The sequence below is a fragment of the Fusarium proliferatum genome (assembly GCF_900067095.1).
Source record: "Fusarium proliferatum ET1 genome assembly, contig: FPRO_scaffold003, whole genome shotgun sequence".
NCBI lineage: Eukaryota > Fungi > Ascomycota > Sordariomycetes > Hypocreales > Nectriaceae > Fusarium > Fusarium proliferatum.
Window position 1 is genome coordinate 4,310,985 of NW_022194792.1, and position 21,141 is coordinate 4,332,125.

The 21,141-nt window shown below is 48.7% G+C and overlaps 9 protein-coding genes across 9 annotated transcripts; 5 read left to right on the top strand and 4 right to left on the bottom strand.

Annotated features, from left to right (window-relative positions):
- Positions 1–105: 105 nt before the first annotated feature.
- FPRO_05568 (uncharacterized protein) lies at positions 106–1,335 on the top strand (the record flags this gene model as incomplete). Its single annotated transcript, XM_031229614.1, has 1 exon — positions 106–1,335. One exon carries the CDS (start codon positions 106–108, stop codon positions 1,333–1,335), a length of 1,230 nt encoding a protein of 409 aa, XP_031079833.1.
- A 515-nt stretch (positions 1,336–1,850) lies between these two features.
- On the bottom strand, positions 1,851–6,375 carry FPRO_05567 (uncharacterized protein; the record flags this gene model as incomplete). The annotated part of the gene is made up of 7 exons (XM_031229615.1): positions 1,851–2,989; positions 3,053–3,208; positions 3,295–3,342; positions 3,415–3,474; positions 3,529–3,753; positions 3,815–4,855; positions 4,947–6,375. The coding sequence occupies 7 exons, from the start codon at positions 6,373–6,375 to the stop codon at positions 1,851–1,853; spliced, it is 4,098 nt and encodes a 1,365-aa protein (XP_031079834.1).
- Positions 6,376–7,093: 718 nt separating this feature from the next.
- On the top strand, positions 7,094–9,249 carry FPRO_05566 (uncharacterized protein; the record flags this gene model as incomplete). Its single annotated transcript, XM_031229616.1, has 5 exons — positions 7,094–7,657; positions 7,721–7,916; positions 7,984–8,142; positions 8,197–8,289; positions 8,342–9,249. The coding sequence occupies 5 exons, from the start codon at positions 7,094–7,096 to the stop codon at positions 9,247–9,249; spliced, it is 1,920 nt and encodes a 639-aa protein (XP_031079835.1).
- Positions 9,250–9,975: 726 nt separating this feature from the next.
- FPRO_05565 (uncharacterized protein) lies at positions 9,976–12,426 on the top strand (the record flags this gene model as incomplete). The annotated part of the gene is made up of 7 exons (XM_031229618.1): positions 9,976–10,065; positions 10,119–10,131; positions 10,181–10,600; positions 10,650–11,152; positions 11,214–11,471; positions 11,522–12,237; positions 12,288–12,426. 7 exons carry the CDS (start codon positions 9,976–9,978, stop codon positions 12,424–12,426), a joined length of 2,139 nt encoding a protein of 712 aa, XP_031079836.1.
- Positions 12,427–12,992: 566 nt separating this feature from the next.
- Positions 12,993–14,116, top strand: FPRO_05564 (uncharacterized protein; the record flags this gene model as incomplete). The annotated part of the gene is made up of 4 exons (XM_031229619.1): positions 12,993–13,022; positions 13,077–13,143; positions 13,205–13,335; positions 13,394–14,116. 4 exons carry the CDS (start codon positions 12,993–12,995, stop codon positions 14,114–14,116), a joined length of 951 nt encoding a protein of 316 aa, XP_031079837.1.
- Positions 14,117–14,204: 88 nt separating this feature from the next.
- FPRO_05563 (uncharacterized protein) lies at positions 14,205–15,977 on the bottom strand (the record flags this gene model as incomplete). The annotated part of the gene is made up of 6 exons (XM_031229620.1): positions 14,205–14,402; positions 14,460–14,594; positions 14,648–15,268; positions 15,319–15,582; positions 15,636–15,727; positions 15,776–15,977. The coding sequence occupies 6 exons, from the start codon at positions 15,975–15,977 to the stop codon at positions 14,205–14,207; spliced, it is 1,512 nt and encodes a 503-aa protein (XP_031079838.1).
- Positions 15,978–16,947: 970 nt separating this feature from the next.
- FPRO_05562 (uncharacterized protein) lies at positions 16,948–17,820 on the bottom strand (the record flags this gene model as incomplete). The annotated part of the gene is made up of 3 exons (XM_031229621.1): positions 16,948–17,580; positions 17,637–17,704; positions 17,757–17,820. 3 exons carry the CDS (start codon positions 17,818–17,820, stop codon positions 16,948–16,950), a joined length of 765 nt encoding a protein of 254 aa, XP_031079839.1.
- A 506-nt stretch (positions 17,821–18,326) lies between these two features.
- On the top strand, positions 18,327–19,971 carry FPRO_05561 (uncharacterized protein; the record flags this gene model as incomplete). Its single annotated transcript, XM_031229622.1, has 2 exons — positions 18,327–18,503; positions 18,574–19,971. The coding sequence occupies 2 exons, from the start codon at positions 18,327–18,329 to the stop codon at positions 19,969–19,971; spliced, it is 1,575 nt and encodes a 524-aa protein (XP_031079840.1).
- Positions 19,972–20,082: 111 nt separating this feature from the next.
- On the bottom strand, positions 20,083–20,817 carry FPRO_05560 (uncharacterized protein; the record flags this gene model as incomplete). Its single annotated transcript, XM_031229623.1, has 1 exon — positions 20,083–20,817. One exon carries the CDS (start codon positions 20,815–20,817, stop codon positions 20,083–20,085), a length of 735 nt encoding a protein of 244 aa, XP_031079841.1.
- Between the last annotated feature and the right edge of the window lie 324 nt (positions 20,818–21,141).

Sequence of the window (21,141 nt, forward strand, 5' to 3'; positions counted from 1 at the left end):
GTTTTGACATGTCCAAGCACATTTCAGAAGCTTCAAATAGAGAGAATCTTGCTCGAAGAACAATTAAGAAACCTATTCGACTCTACCAAGACGTACCAAAACACCATGCAACCAACAGAACAATCGGGGCATGGGGACCTCAGTTCCCTGGAGGATGCCATTCCCCGTCTGAAGCTAGACGTGAACCAGTACAAGGACCTCTATCCAGAAGTACCTTTCTGGCAGCCTATACCAACAAAAGAACAGTCAGAGCAGCCGAGCCTCAGTCCTTTGGAAGATGCCATGGGTTACCTGAGGCTGAACTGGCCGAACCCATACGGAGAGCTCTATCTAGAAATAGCTCTTCTGGAAGCCCTAAAAGAAGCGCGTCTGGATGTCGTTGAGGAACTCTTAGAAAAGGCCGTCAACGCGCATTCTCGGGGCGGTGACGAGCAAACATCACTTTCACACTCGACCGAGCTCGGGTTTCAGCAGATAGTAGCAAGCCTATTGCGTCAGGGTGCTTCTATGGACAAACAGGATGAGAAGGGACAGACGCTGCTTTGCCGAGCCTCTCTTGGACGAAACATTAAAATAATGTCGCTTCTGCTTGATAACGGTTCAGATGTGGAATTGGCAGACGATGAAGGATGGACTCCTCTGATGGTCGCGGCTGAACGGGGCCACGACGAAGCTGTGGCTCTGCTGCTGAAGCACGGAGCAGACCCAAATGCGAGGGACAACGAAGAATTTACGCCGCTTTTGCACGCGGCTATGACTGGATACCGAGACATCGTAGAACGCCTTCTCGATGCCGGCGCGGACCCCAACGCGCAAGACGAGACGCAATGCTTAACCGCGATGAGTTGGGCGGCGGAGAGTGGCCATGACGATGTTGTGAAGCTACTGCTTGAGCGAGGGGCAGATCCTAACATGGATGATCGCGTGCTTCTATGTGCGCTCAGCGGGTGTGAGCCCGATAATTTTGAGGATAACGATAGATTACTGGAAATGCTCGTCAAGAACGGCGCGGACGTCTTTATGGATCAGTGGTCGGATGAGCGACCTCTTGTCATCGCTGCCAGGCAAGGTCGTTGTCGTACTGTCGACATGTTTCTGGAGGCGAGCTACTCGTCCAGGAGTGTTCGACAAAAGCATATTTGGGATGCCATTACGGTCGCTGCGGAGGAAGGTCATGAAACCATTCTGGTGAGCTTGATGAAGCATTATGAGATGAACGAGACCGAGAAGCAGATCAAATGGGAATGGGTGCAGAAGTCTCAGTTTGGTGACGCGTTTGAGCTATTGAGACCTTACTTTGAGCCTGACGCGACAAGGGACAATGGTGGCAATTAGTACAGTCCAGTGCCTAACCCACTCGACTTTAAGCTGCTTTTAAACTAGAATGAAACCGGCTTACGCTGGTGCAATCTTGTGCATTGAAGCCACGTATGTCTTTGTTTACCCTTACCGCCTCTGGTTTTGCCCTCAGCGCCAGACCGCTCCATTCGTAGCGCAATATAGCCCGAGTACATATAGCCGCGGATCTAAAGTCGTAGAATAACTGGCAGAGAGCCACCTAACAGCCAGTTTTTGACCTTGCAAGGCAGAGTAAGGTCGGAGTCCGGTGTCCTGGGCCGACTCTGAGGCAGATCTAGAGCCAGGAAATTATAAATAAAAACGTATTGTTGGTTTAGAATGTTACTGATTCGGACAAACAAAAGTCTTTTCATATAGTGCTTTATGGTTCAAATATATAGTATAATAGAACCTCACAGGCTTATATGTACGCACTAGCATTTGTTATTATGGTAACATCTAGCCTATTGTTTTCAAAAGACATAGTTCATTCAAGAGATATATACTAAAACTTAAAGAGGATTTCCAGGATGAGGATATGGTTGGTTGTGATCTGTGAACTGCTGAGGCAGATCGTTTCCCGGTCGCTGTCCCTTAACATTTAAAGGCCACACGTTTCCCGTCCTGGGATCCTGGCGACCATATGCATCAGCTGGCCGCTCGTGCATCGAACCCATCGCTGAACTTGAGGCACCATCTGCTATATGCGTTCCACTCGAAGGGCGATACTGAGGACCCGTACCAGGTGGAGAGGGAGAATATGACCTGTGCTGTGGTAAAGGGAGGCGTTGCTGGCTTCCAGGAGGATTGAACTGTTCTTGACCTGGGGCAGGATCTTGGTATTGCAGGTAGTTCTGGCCAGCCATGTTCATTCCTTGTCCATACGGCGGCATACCAGATTGTGGATGGGACATTCGTGGTGGCGTGTTGTATGGCGCTATCGAAGACTGTGATGCATCGTATGAAGGCCCTCGCCGATGTTGCTGAGAGTGATAGTCTTGCTCTGGCCGCATCTCAGTTGTCTGAGCTCGGGGTGGGGGACTTTGTAGTTTGAACTTCTCAAGTGGGTTCTGTCTTCCTTCTGGAGCCTGTCCAGAACTCTTACCTCTGTGACTACTGCCAGATTTCATCGCCAAGTAGGCGGTCTCGAGGGCACGGAGGCCTGCCTCGTTGGCATGAGTCTCAGCATCAGTACCGTGAACAGCTTTCAGGTACTCTATGAACTCGAGGTAGGCCTCTGAAACGGTCTGAATATTGTTGACCGACAGGTGTACTTTCGCGTCCGATGTCACCGCGAGATCGTACTTGCTCCCCTCTGGCTGAGCATCAAACTCTGCAAGCGCCAATGCCGTCTGGCATGCATTCCGGATTTGGCGACCGTTCAGTCGTGCTTTGTCGTTTCTCTGCCAATAATCTACAGCGTACCGGACTATCTCATCCTTGTCAATCTTAATCTTTCTGCCGGCATCTTGGTATCGTGTTTTGATCATTTGGAGGTTGAGCTCAAAGATCTTGGAAGTTGAAAGTAGCTCAAGAGGGGGATAGTGAAGACTCATATGGATTCTTGAGGCAAAAGCTTCATCAAAGTCTCCGATGCGGTTTGTCGTGAGAAAGAGGATTCCAGCGTAGTACTCTAGAACTCTGAGGAAGACTATGGTAGTGAACCATCTTGTCAGTATGTAAAGAAAATATCAAGATTCAGAAATTTGCTGACCGGCAACCAATCCATTACGAGTAAAGTCGTCCCTTCGTCTCTCTGCTAGAAACACGTCGGCTTCGTCGAGAAGCAAGATACAGCCCCATCGATTGGCGAGTGCAAAGTTTGTTTGTAAGGCGGTTTCTACTTGTGTTGCAGTTGATCCGAGATCACCTGTTGTTGTTTTAACTTGGCGACAAATTTGAAGAGGGCAAAGGGGACACAGGGCTGGCAACAAAGGAATAGTGCATGCCACTTACCACATGTTATCTGGAATAACGGCTTCTTGAACTTCTCAGCGACACCCTCTGCCATGTTTGTTAGTCAGATTCCGATCATTGAGTGAATGCTAGAGGCCATAAGCTTTATATTGCCCTTACCAGCTGTGGTTGTTTTTCCGACTCCCGGGGCGCCATGAAGGAGGATGATGAGTCCTTTTCCTGTGTAGAATTGGATGTCAGGATAAGTATACAGAGGATTTAAAAGACAATTACCTTTTCCACGAACAATATCAACCTGTTCGTCCCTTTGCCTTTCCCGCTGCATTGCTTTGTTCCGAAAGTGTTGGGATATCAGTGAGAGCACCATCTTCTTGTGGCCTGAAGGGAGGACGAGTTGTCCAAATGCGGTTTTATCATCCTCGGTATCGTCATCACTAATAGCAACAGAATCATCAACCGAGTCAGTGATGTGAGAGAGATGGGTCAAGTCCAGCTTAGCTGTTTTGAAGTTAGCCTGGAGGCCTCGAGTTGAGGTGATCAAGAGTAGTGATTGGCTTACCCCACGACCGATCACGCAGGACGAAACCGAAGACAGAGTACGACATGATGAGTAAATCATCTCTTCTCAACTTACTCTCTCCTGTCTTGAGAGCTTCCAAAGGACGAGGGTATATGTTCGCAGGCGGTAAGTCGTCCATGCCATCCTCGACCCCGCTCATCATTACTTTCATGAAGTCATGATGGCGCTTTTTATCCACATAGACGTCATTGTGCACGGTTTCGTTGGTGCAACACAGAGCGTCACACGGCGCCTCGGGATTTGAATCCTCCGTTGCAATAAACCCAATTAGCTGCTTGAGGTCCGGTTTCCAATTTCCATTTTTCTCTACCATGAAAGCCTCTGCGAAGTCGATCATGACCTGGCTCTGCACTTCATCGCGTGTATCAACCGTCAGGCCAGAGTAGTACATATGCTTGACAGCTGCCACTTCAGTGAATAGCTTTCCCCTTTCAATAAGTGCTTCTTGAAATTTTGTAACACCGTGGCTCACGGCTTCGTCAAGTTGTTCCCCAGACTGCTTGAGTTTCATGATTTGTCTATCCAGTTTCTTTCGAACGTGGAATCGGAAAGGATAAACACTTAGTGAAGTGACAGGCTTTTCGCCGTCAAACTTTGGTATTTTGAAGGTCGTCAACACGGGACCAATTTGCTGACCATCAAAATGAATAAAGACGCACTGGACGGAAATGTCATCCTCAATAGACTCATCTGAGGAGTCTCCCGTGTCTCTGGTAAACTTAGACCAACGGTTTGTTCCAACGTGAGGATGGGAGATCACATTGAAAACCTGGTAAGCCTGCTTGCCATCGGCAGAAATGACAAGATCTCCTGGCTTGAACAAGTGCCAAAGGTCGGAGAAGAATATCTTTTCACAGGCTGAGCTTTCCAGGAATTCCTGTCTTTTCAAGATGTACTGGTCCACGAACTCGAGCAGGCATGTCAAATGCTCCAGGGCTGTCTCAGATTTGCTATAGCCCTCAGGATCTGTGTTGTCAGAGGCCTCCTCCTGAGTAGACCTTTCATCACCCTTTTCTCCATCTCCAAAAGCAAAGTCAGCCTACGATGTTCCAAGTCCTTTCTGCTATCTCTTAACTGAGATGCAGAGAGGCAAAATAAGAATTCAACTTACCGGCTGCTTCTTCTCCGACTATATCTGTCGCTGAATCCTCGACTGTCAGCGACTTAGACTTTCGAAACCTCTTCTCCAATCGTGAATGCCATTGTCGGATTTCGCTCTCATAGTATGTCAGCATGCGGTATGGACGTAGCATTACCAGTGAGCCCGTAAGAATGTCTTCGGAGGATAAATCAGAGCCATGTATAATTTGAAGAGTCTTGATGAGCTCCTTAGAATGAATTCGAATTCGCTCGGGAAGATGTGCTTGCCCATCTGAAGCAACGATGTGCCCTAGGTTTTCCCCTTTATGCGTTTGATGTGCCTCAACTACCTTTGAACGATGGAAAGTGGCCTTTTCCTTGGTGCGATAATGATCGAAGAACTGATCCAGTACCTGAGGTTCTCCTACAAGAATATCAATGAGAGAAGAAGATCCGGCAAGTGTCTTCCGAGAGGCTCTGAATTCTCGCCATTCCAGGGGGTTAAGATTGACAACAATAGCGAGATTTTCATTGCTCTCTTCTCTGTTTTCTTCTTCTTCAACTTTTGCCCCGGTCGGATCATGCTTGCGATTTGCTTGCTCTTCTCTCTCAGCTTTGATTTGCTTCTTTTTCTTGTACTTTTCAAATCTGCTCTTCTGAGCGTTAAGGCGGTCAAGTTCCCATTCAAAGTCTCCACGGAGTCTCGCGCGGAAATATTCAAAGTCCCGTGTTTGTATTGAGCCATCGCTGCTCCACTCATCGCTGTCTGATGTATCCCACTCATTGGGTGGTCCCAGCTTTCGTGAGTAATGTGGTCTCAGCGAGGTTAGAGGGCGGATACCACGTTGTGGTTCGAGAGGAACATCCCTCCAAATATCATATTCTCTTTCAGATTGGAATTCCGTGCCCCTGTTATCTTCTTTGCCGTCAATGGGCCATACTTTCCCTGAAGGTGAAATCCTGTGCATGAAGTCGTTCCGTCCGTAATCGACTCGCTCGTCTCGAGTCTCATTAGCGAGGCTTTCTGCTTCTTTAACCCATTTTCTGGCAGACTGAGCCCTCCGAATCTGCTTACGGAGTTGTCGTTCGTCTGCAACATGGCTAAATCTTTTTCCGTCACTCCTCGCTGAGTCATTGTGAGTAACGCCAGATCCGTCTCCTACTTTCCCTTCAAGAAGAAGGAGTTTACTCTGCAAAGCACGAATTTCGTGCATCAGGTCAGAGGGAGACTCATGAGAACTTTGGCGGTCATTTGTAGCTGGGGCGCTGGAGTTCACTCCCTCGTTATTCGATCCTAGATCTTGAGAGACCGGGCCATCTCGTTCCGTCGGACCCATGTGCGTTGCAGAACCGTTATCATGCTGAGCAACAGGAAGTTCAGGCTCCCTGTCACCTTCCCCAAGTGGACTAAATGTAACAGGATCAGGGGTGTCGTCCAGGGGTATATCTGAAGTCGCCATATTGAATGATCCCATAAGAAAGCTTCAGAAATCGCATAGAGAAACCGGGAAGATGAGAAAGATGCGGGAATGGGGGGATAATAGACATCTATAGCGGTCTCAGCATAGATAAGCCTGGCTGAAACAACATCAATTTGCACCAATCAGTTGAAGTCAGCAGATGGACGATTGGAAAGTCCATGGCAAGGGCTTCATGGGTTAGCCTGCAAGTGTCCTGCTTTCTGATTCGCCTTCTCTACCAACGAAAAGCAAAGAAAAGGCTCGGCCTGTTTCTTCGGATGCATTTTTCAACCAAAGGGGTAACCTGCTCGCCTACGTAAGCCGATATGCAGTCGTCCTGTAAATCGCTCTTGGGGGCCTCAAAAAGATCCCAAAAGCAAGCGCTTCGCCCAGATAACCGTTCAATAAGAGGTCAAGAATGGCGCTCGGCTTCCGTCTCACCTGCATATTTTCTCCTTCCCTCCACGACCGTGCGGCAACGTGCTCCCTTGTCATTGGTTCATGTATAAGGGCGTGAGGGGGTTTTATGATAGATCGTCAACACTTTTCAGCCGCACCTGACTCCCGAGCCTCCGAGCGAGTCCTGGTACGATAAGATGGACAATGCAACTCTCGTCTTGGACAGTAACCTTCTGAGTGGTTCTTATGCTTGATTTTAGGAGAACGGCGCCCGTTTCCTGATTCTTGCATCAACTAATTCGCTTCTACCCACACCGAGATGGAGCCATCATGGTCTCACATTCCAAGCATCAATTTGCAGCCTCCAGCGGTTGATTTTATTGACAATCGCTTGGACTCATATCATCCTGCCTTTGCGACGCCACCATCACGATACGATGCAAGCCTAGGAGCTTATATAGTTTGCGAAGAGCATTGTTCTTCACAGTCATTAGTTACTCCAGCAAGTGGTTCGCGCCCGACAACACCTCAAAATGTGCAAATTCCGCAAAGGCAGCTTTCGGCAGAGCCCATGGATGCACTTGAATTCTGGGATACGTTGTTTCCTCTTGCCATGGATCTACTCAAGGAAAAGCACTCAACAGACCCTGATATAAAGCAGGAATTCAAGATCCGCGATAAGGCAGATTGTACAAGCGTCTTTGATCAACTTGAAAAGGCTAAGGATTCGTACAGCAAGAAAGACAAGGGCTTCAAAGCCACGTTCACACGAGTATATAGAAAGCTTGCCGACAATGTCGATCCTGTTATTGGCGCTACCAAGTTCGTGCCCAATATCGATTATGTAACTCCAGTATTGGGAGCTGTTCAAGTCCTTCTTGAGGTGAGTTGGAGTAATTCTAATTGCTAGCGGCAGATCTGACTGGACTTTTGTCTTATTTTTCAGGCAGCGAAGAAAGCCGCAAAAGTGCGAGAGGAGGCTCTTAGTTCTTTCGATGATATTGACAAGGTGTTTAAGCAGGTTGAAGGGTTTCTTCACATATACAAGAACGACAAGAATCTTGAGAAGGCCGCCATCGATTTGATTGCTGCAGTCTTTCATGCCATTGAATGTGTGATTTCATTCTTCATCAAAAGTCCTGGTACGCTGTCCCACTCACAGTGCTTCAACCGTGTTCAATTAGGTGTACTGACTTTACATATCTATAGGCAAAAGAGTGATGGCTGTCACTTTCAATCCGGAAGGTTATCAGCAAAGGATAACGGAAAGTCTGGCTGCGATTAAAGCTCAGAGTGAAAACCTCATCTATGAAGCTGATATGTCAGGAAAGTATGAAACGAGCAACGGGTTGCATATGGTTTTAGACCGTAAGTTGAAAGCTTCCATGAGTAAGCCTAGCTACTGACAAAATGTCCTTCCAGGGATGGCAACGCTTGATGAAATACACCGCAACCAGCACTTCCTAAATACATCAATTTTGTATCTCTTTAATGAGTTCCAAAACAACTTTAGAGGTATCAATGACATTGGAACGGCATTTTCAACTAGTCGCTAATTGAATCCTAGCGAGCGAAATGGAGAGGATGGCATACAATAACTCCCGTCCTTGTTCGCCTATTCCCCCCATGGCGCGAGTGAATTTTGGGCAATACGTCAACCCGCAAGACCTTCTAGACTGGATCAATATCCGCGACCTGAGAGGAAGGGATTTGGAACGCATCAATAGGGCAAGACATGTGCGAGTACCTGCCATTGAACAAGCCCATGCTGAGCAGCTCGTACATACTGCACAGCTAAAAGAGTGGCTCGTCTCCCCACGCTCATCACAGCTACTTGTTCATGGAAATTACGACAGCAGACGACGAGTATCAGGGCTAACGCTGTTATGCGCATCCTTGGCCGATTCTCTCGGAAGCAATCCCTTAAGGTGTATCCACCTAGTGTTCTACTGTGGATTGCATGACAACTGTGATGTAGATGAGCACACTGGCGGTCGTGCTATCATCCAAAGCTTCATATGTCAGCTCCTCTGCCAGTATGACTTTAGCACATCGATCTCAGCCGATGACGTGAGACCGGATTTACTCTACCGAGGTGATATCCATGAGCTTTGCTGCTTGTTTGAGCGAATCGTCTTCCAGCTACCAAGATCGACTCTGCTGGTTTGCTTAATCGACGGCATCGTGTACTATGAGCGAGAGGAGTTCAAAGAGAGCATGGCTGACGTCTTGGTAACCATTCTTCGAATTTCAGACGAACAAAAGACAGACGCGACAGTCAAGGTTCTGGTGACAAGTCCTATGAGAACTATCCTAGTTCGTCGACCATTTCCTCATGAACTTATCCTGTCTATGGAATCGAGGGCTAGGTCAGTGGTGACCCCGAGTAAAGGCAGACTTCAGCGACATTTAAGAGAGCAGGTGAATGGTGCATCGGAACTGGAGAATAGACCAGATGATCAAGAGTGGGCATGACTTAGTGAAGAGAAATAATCAGTAACTGGAGACAAGAAATGACAGGGAGTTTAAGCGACATGACTCCTGGGGGCTAATGCCTCGCAAATGCTAACTCGTCAGGTAGCGTAGAAATTAACCAGAAGAGCAAACCTGTTAGTACAAATAATTAGGCATTTAGGCCCTAAGGGTTCATGTAGAATGCCCTAAGCTTTATGATGCCATTGCCTTCATAATGGGAGTTGTAGTCAAGCATACTGACTCGCCTTTTCTGTGATACTGTCGCCACAGATTGAACTCGAATGAGAGGGGTATTGATGCGCCTACTAAAAGCGCCGGTCTGCAGTAGAGCTTCCTGGCGTCATATAGCAGCTCTTCTCAAAGTCAGAGTTAGAGTTAGTGAAACGATGCAATTGCCGCTATTTTATGCCGAGCTCAGTGTGACCATTCCCAAAGCGATAAGTGTAATTATTGCTTGTGGCATAGCTAGTGAATTGAAACCCAGCTGGTAGGATAGGTAGGCAAGGTGCGGGGAAGCCCTGGTTAGTTGATAGGGGGCTCAATTAAGCCTAACCGATTAGCCAATACCTGCAGTTCAGTTTATCACCCCCGCAAACTCGTGGCGATCCAGAGTCTGGGGTAGTGGAGACCCCAGCAAACCTCGTCTCTCCCAAGTTCCAACTGTTCTCAACAGCATCTTGCCTCTGCTCACTGCCCTGTAGCCAGGCCACGGTGCCGTGAGACATCATGTCGACGCGTAGCTCCAAAGTCACAAAGAAATCGAGGGTCAGTCGGACGGCCATCAGCTGCGATCGCTGCAAATCGCGGAAGACAAAGGTAACTATTCCCGAGCCTCTCGCATTGTACGTCTTACTAACCCTTTCTCCAAGTGCAATAAACCTGGTAGGTCGGCTGCAATGGCCAGATGACAGGCGACTGACGCTGAGTGAAGATGCCGATGGCCCTTGCGATTACTGCCGCAGCATCGATGAGGTTTGCTCGGTGGATATGGAGAAGCGGCGGCAGAAGCCCTTCTACTTCGTCTCTGAAGAGGAATATCGTCTGCTGCGTGAACTGTGCAGTAACTGCTTCCCAGACGAGGAGCTTACGATACCGAATCTGCGACGATTGATTGACGAACATAAAAAGCCGGCGCTCAAAATACAGACAGATATCTCGACGCCTGCGATGTCTCTGATTGAAGTGTCGGCAGAAGCACCACTCATAGATTGTGGAGATGTACCTATAGATCAAGGAGAGGCTTTGCTACATGATGTAGAGGAAAGTCAAGAGGAAGAGATATTGTTGCCAGAGATTGTCAATCTGCACCATGACCTGGGTTGTCTGCTAGCCGATGCCCATGGAGAGTATCGTAAGTTCCCTAGCTACACACCGCCCGTGCCCACTTCTAACATGTGCAGGCTACATGGGAGCTGAGTCAGGCGCCAGCTTCAACAGCGCCGTGAGGTCATGGATGCTCAGAATGGGCGCAGGGACAAGAAGCAGAGAGAAGGACAAGGATAAAATACCCGGAATGCTCAAAGTCAGTCCACCATCAGTCAAATCTCCCTTAACGGATGTGGCATCTTCACCTGGGAATCCATGCCAATTCCCCTCCCAAGATTTGTTGTCCGCTTGTGCAGCTCGCTTCTTTGAGCAGGTCCACTGCTTGTACTGGATATACTCTGCGGAATCCTTCTATACCCGACTTGAGACGACTTACTCAGGTGATAATGGGCAGATGACCGCTTCGTGGCTTTGTTCGCTTCATGGGATAGTAGCGTTGTGCGCTTCGTGTGAACCATCGCCTAATGGGTTGGTCAACGGGCAGAGGGCGCATGATTCATTGGAGATGGCCAAGTCTCTTGTGACGAGGGTTTGTGACGAAGCAGATCTTGACAGTATCAGAGCTTTGATAGTGCTGGTAAGTCGCTCTCAGTTTCATAATCGCTAATACCATTACTTACGCGATTAATTATCTCTAGTCCTTGGCCTTCCAGTCCAACGGCTTCACCAACTCAGCGTACCTTCACATTGGACTCGCAGTTCGCATCGCGTTCTCTCTCGGTCTCCACCTCGACAAATACTCCACCAAAAGCGGAGTAGTAAGTCAAGCACATGCTCGTCGCCTTTGGTGGACCTTGTATCTTGTTGATCAAGATCTCTCTCTGGCATTGGGAAAGCCAAGCATGAACAGTCCACCCAACGAGACTTCTTGGAAGCCGCCTCTACCTTCGGAATTCGTATGTACTTGGCTTGAGCGAGCCCACAGGGCCTTTCTAACACGTCTCAGGTTGTCAGCCCAGGTTCACATACGCCAAACGGATATCTCGAGCAGTGTATACGTCTCGCTCAAATAACGCAGAGTATTCGGCAGAACCTCTACGATGGGCCTGTACATGGCGGGCAAAAGCTATCGAGGGCTCACTTCGACGATTCCATAAGTGCACTGCAAGACTGGCTAGAGCACGTACCGCCTCATCTTCATCTATCACCGTCAGTATCACTATCTTACAGACGTTCTATATCTCTCCTACATCTTCGCTACTGGAGCACCATGATGCTCGTCACCAAACCTTTCCTTCTGTGCAATCTTTTACAGGGCATCGAGCACGTTGAGACAGTCAAGCAACCCATATTTGCTACGCTTGCCAAGACCTGTGTATCTGCGGCTGAGTCAACGTTTGAGATTTTAGAAAGCATGGTCCTTCACAAGGTAGCTTCCAGCCTGGTAATGGCCGACTATCTCTTCGCCTTACAAGCGCTTCAGGTCATTGTTGCTGCTTGCGGACTATATCACATGGACGGCCATCAAGCTCGTGCGAAGCAGTGTCTGCGAATATTACTGGCTATCAGCGTATCTGGCTACCCAAAGCACCTCATTCCGGAGACATTATTTCAGTTACAGCAGTGTGGACTTGCTGAGGGGGTCGAAGATACATCGAATATCACGCTGCAGCCTTCAGAGGCTTTGGGATATCCCCAGATGGTAACTGAACCTCTACAACGGTATGTAGGGCCTTCCCAAGCTCCCGCAGGGTGATATTAATGGTGCACAGGATTTCACTTGAACAAAGCACGGATCAACTAGCGATGACGTGGTTGAACGAGCTCGACATGGCAGATATAGTCGTCGACAATGGATTCCTGGATAATCTGATGGACATCTCTTCCATCTTCCCGTTTGGGCCATCATAATGATGATCATGCTTGATCAACAGTCCTCCAAGAATAGCTGTCATGTACTATCACTACCTATGTCTACTGTAGACCTTGTAATAAAACTCTATAATCTTGACAAACTAACTGTTCTGCGTGACAGGGTTTTCTAGACTCTGAGTTTTGAGTAATGCCAAAGTGTTAAACTATTTGGAGGACAGCTTTTAAGGTTTCCTCTTACTTATCTACTTGGTTAGAGTCAGACTGCTGGGCAAGTAGTCGCCAGAAATTACGGGTTCCGATTTGTCAACCCTTTCTTTATGGAGGTACGTTATAATATTTAGGCAAGGATTCTCCAGCCCCCGCCCGGCCCCGGCTTGCACGAGAGTTTGAGAATTGACAGGACCGGGACCCGAGGGAGCCGACTTTCCTAGCCCCGTGCGTGATCAACCAATGAGGCCCATCTTGGTTCGATCCGCGGAGGGCCGAGCTATGAATTCAGTACCGGCTATGTTGTTATTTATCAGTACTCTGCAACAATCTGCAATTCACTTTTCATATATGAGAATGCCCAGTTTGGAATAACGGCAATAAACACTTCTAAAATGGCAGGCCAAGATACGTTGGTTGGCCAGGTAAGCACCCATTGTTAACGACTAGAAGAAGCGAGGGCGCTGAAACTTTAATAGACGGTATGTATCGCAGGCGGATCTCGAGGTCTGGGCAGAATCATGGCGGTAGAGGTTGCGAAAAAAGGTAAGAGTTCCTGAGTACCGCAAGCCCAGTAGTCGGTTTATTCTGATAGCATCACTACCAGGGGCTAGCGTCGTCATTCTTGCTCGGAACCCGAAGCCCCTCCAGGAGGCCAAGGAAGAAATCGTGGCCGCCCGTCTATCAGAGGATCAGACTGTTCACACCATTTCTGTGGATCTTAGCGATCACGCTGCTGTGAGGAAGACAAGAACAGCTATACATGGCTGGCAGTCTAAGCTAATCAATCACATAGCTGAGAAATGCCATGTCGGAGCACAATGCCACGCCAGACTTGCTAATCTGCAGCGTTGGTGGCACTACTCCAGATCAAATAGGCTTCCTTGCAGACCTTGCACCGGAATCGCTCGCGACCTGCTTTTCGTCTAATTATCATGCTTCCCTCTTCATCACACAGTGGTGTGTGCAGCGTTGGGTTCAACAGCCGGATCCAAGTCGCACCAGACGCTTGGTATATATCGCTTCCGGCGCTGCTTTTGTTGCTCTCCCAGGCTACACCGCTTATACACCACCAAAGACTGCCGTGCGAGCATTAGCAGACACGCTCCGCCAAGAGCTACTCCTATACGGTGACGAGAGCATGTATCGTGTGCACATTGCCTTTCCGGGGGCCTTCATCACGGATTCGTTCATGCTGGAGCAGGCGACGAAACCAGAGCTCCTCAAGAACATGGAAGGTTCAAACTACTCGGACACGGAGGAACTGCTTAAAAGCATACAGAGTGCCGAGGACATAGCCGCAAAGATCTTCAGGGGTATCAGGAAGGGGCGGTACATCATCACAACGGACATGACGACTGACCTGACATTGAACAACATGCGAGGCCCAAGCCCTCGCGATAGTACTCTTTACGATGTGTTTATGTCATTTGTGGGCTCTCTTGCTTTTCCCTTTGTGCGTCGGCGATTCGATAGAATGACTGTTCAGTACGGCCGTGACAAGTCGCTACGAAAGTAGCTCTAGGAATCACGGGTGGAATACAAGGCAATTTTGTAAATAGAATTTTTCAAGACTATACTGTCCCCCAATACTATTACTTGTACCATTAGTGCCTATATCTACTGTAGACCTTACAGTAAAACTCCCTAATCTTAACAAACCAAACATTCTCTGTGGCGTATTCTGGCTCTCCAGACTCTGTGTCTGGAGCAAAGTCAAAGTGTCTAACTATTTGCGGAACAGCTTTAGAAAGCTCCATAAGGCTGATGTTCTTGCCCAGACACGTGCGAGATCCTTGACCAAACTTTGAAGTCCAAAGTCAGAATACAGTAACCGAAGGTATTTTCAGTATGTCACTTACCGTCATGAAATATGCTTCACGTTCTTTGACAAGCTCTGGGTAATCGAGCCATCTTTCGGGTCGGAATACGTGAGCATCATGACCAAATACTTTGGTGTTGGCATGGGCTACCCAAGCATTAATGCCAACGACAGTCTATCATAGTTAGAATACATCATGAATCATCATTCATAGGTTGGAGTACATACTCCTGCAGGAAAGTATCGCCCTGCCAAAGTCGCACCATCTTGTGGAACGACCCGGCCCAGACTGAGTCCAGTAGCAGGATGCATTCGGAGACCTTCTTTTATAACTGCTTGGAGATAGGGAAGTTGGCTGGCCTCAGCGAATTTGATTGGATCTGATATAGTGCCTTGACTCTCGTGCTGTTCGATCTCGGCACGGAGCTGCTGAAGAACCCTGGGATGCTTGACTAGATTAAAGATGATTGAAGTCAAACTGATAGATGTTGTGTCAGACCCCGCGCCAATATTCATGTTGCACACAGAGCTGATGTCTGCGTTGGTAATCTTGGCTGGATCTTGCGCCTGGAGGCGTAGGAACTTGGTGACAAAGTCCTCTGCTACATTGGGATAGGGTATATCATCTGCATTGACCTTCTCACGCTTGTCCTCCAGTTGTGCATCAGCAAACTCGTTGACATGCGTCAAACCTGATACGTTCTTTGATCGCATTTGTCGACGGAACAGAGTCTTGTGCCACTCCGGAAACACCCCGACATTGGAACAGTAAACCAGGTACTGGCTCAGGGACGACATTATCCCTTGTATATCTTCACCAGAGTCTAGAAAGCCGAAACGTTTACCGAGCTGCCAGACTTAGTAAATTGTAACAAGATAACAACGACTGTGCATCTCACCGTCATCATGCCTATTACATCAAAAGCATAGCACTGCATCCAGTGTGATATCTCCACGGCGGTACCAGACCGAGCAAACTCTTCTAATCGATCCCGAAGAACAGCGGAGCATTTATCGATGAAGGGTTCTAGCTGGACCAAGTTGGTCATTGAGTAGGCTGCCGCGACCTTTCGTCTGGCTTGGGCGTGGATATGCGGATTCGGCTCGACGAAGATGTTGGGGAGTGAACTGAAAGGATTGCCGCTGGCCCAATACCAGGGAGACTGCTCAAGTGCGTTAGTTATCTTTGATACCATCATGCCAGTGCGTGACGGACCTTTGTGAATCCCCTACCACTGCCGTAGATGATCTTGGCTGCCGCAGGATCATCGATGCTGTACTCGTTCGGTGCAATGCGCACGACAGGCCCTGGGATGATTATCAGACCGAGTTGACACAGTGGAAGAACTAACTGACCATATTTTCTATGGAGCTCGATGCTGGTCTTGGGGTATGTCCCAAAGTAAGCTTCCTTGAGGAGCCATAGTCTTGTGAACCGTGCAAGAAAAGGTCCAGGCACTCGTCGTAAGGGGGAACGAATGTGTTTGACAAGGGTCAAAAAGACCCATCCGAGAGTCAAACAACAGGCTACCAGAACATAGAGCGATACTGACTTCATAGCTAAAAGTGTCACAAATAGATGATTATTGTCAATTGCATAAGTTATCGGGGGCAATTATGATATGACAATTGAGATTCCTCCAGTCATGTCGTTTACCATATTCCATCCAGCGGCAACGGCACCTACACAAAAGTAACATTAGCCGATCGATTGCTTCGACATGAGATGGGGGGTTCTTTGCCGATCAGAGTCCTGGGGCTTGTCTCGTTCCTCTTCCCCGCATTATTAACCCTTGCTCCGAGAAATGATGTGGCTGGCTGTTGAAGTTCGGAGCCATACCTCCGATGACCACGAAGCCATGGTCACGGGTCCCAACCCCTCTTTCGTCTTCGGAGTGTAGATGCCCGGACCTCACCCTGCTTATCGCTATTCAAGCCACCCAATATTCGCTTCGGTAGCGAATGCAACTAGATGGCAATATTATCCAGGGCGATAAGCCTGTGTTGTCTTGTAGACCCGATGGGTAGCAAATTAGAATCGCACGTCAAAGACGCGTAACTGCTGTGTGCCCTGAGGCGTAAGAAAACATTTGACATGGACTTAAGGTGCCAAAAGTATTTTATCAAATAGCTAATAATCTCTACTGAATTATGACAAGTTACCCCAGACCTTATGTCACTATGTCGCTTGTGATAGACGTCCCAATGTCTTTTTGCCCTACCTTGCTGTGCGATTCGCCGGGGAGATGGCGCTCGACACAAGCGGTAAAAGAGTCTTGAACGTTTATTAATGTGTGTGATCGAAAGAAATAATAGTAGATGTCGTTGATGGAATGAGCCAGTATTGTTCGATTCATTTATGGTTGAGTTTGCTGGATGTCGACTTGGTCATAAATTTATCCTAAACCACGCTCCGTTGAGTTAAATGCGACTTCTCGGTGTTGATAGCATAATGCATGTTATTATAACAACACCTTGAATAAAGTGCAGTGTTTATTACTGGAGCCATCGTGTTTAATGCATGTCTATCATACAGTCCAGTCATTAATGACCCTTGCAGGCGGCGCACTACTCGCCGGCTCCCTCCACTTAGGCGCCTGCAAATCCTCCTCCGCCACCTGCCTCCCCGTAACAGGATGCACATAATGAAACGGCACAACCCTCGTATCAGGCCACAAATCCCCGCCCTCCCACAGCTCATCCGGGCCCTGCGGATTCGCCGGATACGTCTCCTTAAACAAGGGCACAAACCGATCAGCATCCTGCCACCCCTTCTCAACACTTCCGTGCCAGAAAGGATGGTACCGCAGCCGGAAGATCTTCCACACACCGTCCTCCTTGATGTACTCGTTCTCGTAGACGCCGCCCTCCCACCATTGACGCTGGCCGCCGGGATATTCGGGGGATAGCGTCTTGTGGGTGCCGGCGCTCATGAGGGTTCTGCCGCGGTACTTGGCAGTGTTTGTGCCGGGCTGGAAGTCGACGACGTCTTGGCCGATGAAGTGGTCTAGAAGCCAGCCGTGGATGGGGCCGTTGCGGCCGCCGACGAAGTAATTGGACCAGCGGTCGATGAAAAGACGGCGAATTGAGTCTTTGCCTCTGAAGCGACCATTTAGGAACTGTACGTATGCATCTGGTGAGTCCGAGAACAGATCCACCACCTTATCGTGTTAGTAATGTGGAAGCTGGGATCACATTGGTCAGAGAGTATACATACCTCTTTGTAAAGACATTTGTCTAGGTAATATCCGTAGATATGCTGTAGTTTTCGTACCTCTGCCTCAGCTGCAACACGTAACATTAGTCAAAGCATGTGAATTATCAAGAAGAATATTACCTGTAAGCTTTTCAATCTTGGCTTCCATAGCCTGAAGCTGTTTCATGACACTTTCGGTATCCATGCTGCCAGTGATTTCGCTACTAGCGACGCGTCAATTTGGTATGCTGAAGAACAGGGAACTGAATGTACAGTAAACAATAGCAGTCTACTGATCGGTACCTTCTGAAGCCCATTGGATCTCAGGGAGGTCTTATACCTGTAGACTAGCTACATCGGGAGTGGCTGTCAGCCTCCGCTGAGGGGGGGAGATTATCGGCCTTGACAGTTCGGCTGTTGTGTTCTGTCGGATGCATACCGCCGATGGCACCAAATTCACCACTAACCCCTGTAAAGCTGGGGAATGCACCTCTAAAGCCAAGCCGAGTTTTGTTATCACGCCGAGTGCTAGATCGCGGGGTAAAGATCTGGGGAAGCGCGTCTAACAGGGCCCAGAACGTGTGCGACGCTGATAAAAGGATATATCGCTGATCCTTCCTCTCCACTTCCAATGCAAGGACAATCACACAGATACAAAGTCCTCCCTTTGATTGCACATCATCCTCTGTTGTCTAAGAAATCACTACCGACATGGAGGCACAACAGGCCTCTGCTAGGGGTCAGCTCAATTCGCTGTTGAGCGAGAAGCGACTGATCGCCATTTGCTTCTTCATCGCCTTGGCTCAGTTCCAATATGGATTTGATTCAGCTGCTGTTTCCGGCTTCCAATCCATGCCGGGCTTTCTCATTGTCTTTGGCTACGTTGATGTAAGTCTATTCTCCAGCCATTTCCCTACAACTCAATCGAATGGAAGACTCTGACCGTATCTTGGAACAGCCAACGAACCCAATAGGCTACAACATCACCACCAAAGTCCAGACTCTCCTGCAGAGTCTCATCAGTCTCGGTGCCCTAGCAGCATGCATACTCATCTTCAACTTTGGCCGTTTCATCAGCCCCCGAGTTGGTCTCTGGATCGCGTCGCTTTTCGGCATCGTCTCAGTCGCAGCACAAATGGGAAGCACGCATCTCGCCGCATTATACTTTGGTCGTATCATGCTTGGATTCTCCAACGGCTTCTATAGTACCTTTTCGGCGATCTATATCGGAGAGTCAACACCAGCGTATCTTCGAGGTGCGGCGATCGGCTTGGTTGTCTTGCAGATCAATATCGGTGCTCTTGTAGGTATTGCCGTTGACAACGGAACTCAGAGCATGCTCAGTCGCCTGTCGTACCAAATCCCTCTTGCGGTCATGTTCGTCGTTCCAGTCATGATGTCCGTGGGATTGATTTTCCTACCAGAGACTCCTCGCTATTACATCTCCAAGGGTCAGGACGACAAGGCCGAGGCTGCGATTCGAAAGCTACGTGGTATAACTGATGATGAGAGAATTCGTGAGGACATTCTGATTATGAAGAATGCTTGGTTGGAAGAGACTGAGATGCGCTCCACCACTCGGCTGCTTGACGCGTTCCGTGGCACCGACTTGCGACGCACTCTTCTCAGCATTGCCACAGCTGTTGGCCAGGCTAGCACTGGTATCTACTTTATCTCAGCTTTCTCAGTCTTCTTCTTCGTTCAGGCTCGAATTGGTTCGCCTTTCAAGTGGGTCATGGTATCTCTCGCCATCGCCCTCACGGGAAATATGCTCTCTTTCCCCGCTATTCGTTTCTTCAACCGCCGACATCTTCTCCTTGGTACATCTCTCCTTAACGCAGGCTTGATGTTAGGTATGGCAGTTGCCTATACTGTTTCTCCCGTCGGGTCTCCCACTGCAGGAAAGGTTCTTGTCGGTTTGAGCATCGTCTTTACCTGGATCTATGGTATCGGCCAGGGTCCCGTGCTATGGGCCCTGCAGACTGAGATACCCTCTCAGCGACTGCGAGCTCAGACAGTTGGCTTCTCCCAAGGTACAAGCTTCTTGGCTTCATGGCTGTGCTCGTACTGTACGCCCTACTTCATCAACCCCGAGTCACTCAACTGGGGCCCCAAGTATTGTTATATCTGGGCTGGTAGCAACTTTATCCTGGCTGTCTTTACATACTTCTTCATTCCGGAAACCAAGGGCCGAAGCTTGGAGCAACTGGATGAGCTGTTTGATAAGAGGATCTCGGCATGGAAGTTCAAGAGCTATGTCACTGATCTACAGCAGGCTGATACTGATAATTATGTGGGTCGAATGGACGCGAACGAGAAGGCGGGTGTAGTTCAGGTCGAACACAAGGAGAATTAGTGGGCTAAAGTGTAACTCTTGTCACGTTGCAGTAGCTACCTTAATGTCTTTTAGTAATGTCATTGACTTTGCAAAGTTCTGAGCCACCTCATACTATCTCTCATAGCCTTACTAAGTTCTCAGGGTCGCCAACTCTTCCTCGGTAACCTGGCCATCAAACTCTTGCATCTTTGGCAGGTCCCTCAATCCCTTCGCCGTCGCAGAAACACATCGACCGAGAGGTGTTCCATACTTGAACATTCCTTCACTACCAGGGTTGAACCAATCCTTCTCAAGAAACTCGCGATCCAGAGTTCCAAGGTACAAGTGAAAAGAGTCCCGCCATCCTTCAGGCAACTTTCCATCAGCGCAGTATACCGGCTCCAGTTTGAAGTGGTAACACAACTGCGTTCCGCAACGACCACAGAAACTGCGGGATACGTCGGAACTGCATTTGACGGAGTGAAAGAAGCGCAGCCAGGTTTTGTTCTCTCCTGTTGCACGGAGGACTTCCATGGCTGGGATGTATGGAGGACGATCCGCGTCTGCTTTTGCGGAGTCATAGTCGTCTGCAAGAACATCCAGAATTCGACCAGATACAATATCTGCTTCAGATGAGGGTGACATAGAGGAGACGGTGAGCATAGGCGCTGGGACATCAAGTACGCCAACTGCAAGGAACGAGCCAGTCGATCTGCGGCAGTCATTGCAGTGGCATGTCATGGAGCCTGGGAGCTTGATCCCCAGGGCTGGAGGGGCGAAAGGGTTCAAAGGACGGTCCTCCAGTGCAGGGACGTTGATACGATAGCGGACGGCGCCGCAAGAGCAGCCACCGGTGACTTTGACGGGCTCGTTAGGGAGAGGCATTTTGATTGAGAGTAGAAAGATGCTTTGGACTTGTGGTAACAGATTCACGATCTAGTATGCAGTTTTATACTCTGATTCTAGATGTATTCGTTCTATTCACGATAAATTCCGAAGCTGAAAACTGGCCGGGGCTGATGACGGTGAGGCGCTCTTGGCAGTTGTTGCTAGTGGTGGATTGCTATTATTTCGCGTTATCATTACCAGAATAATGTAAAGTGTCTATGAATCTCAAAATTTTGGTGAGTCCTGTGATCATGCAAAATCACTCTCTCGTCTCGTTTCAGGCAAGGTCGTGACTTGCGGTGTTTACATCGACTGGATCGC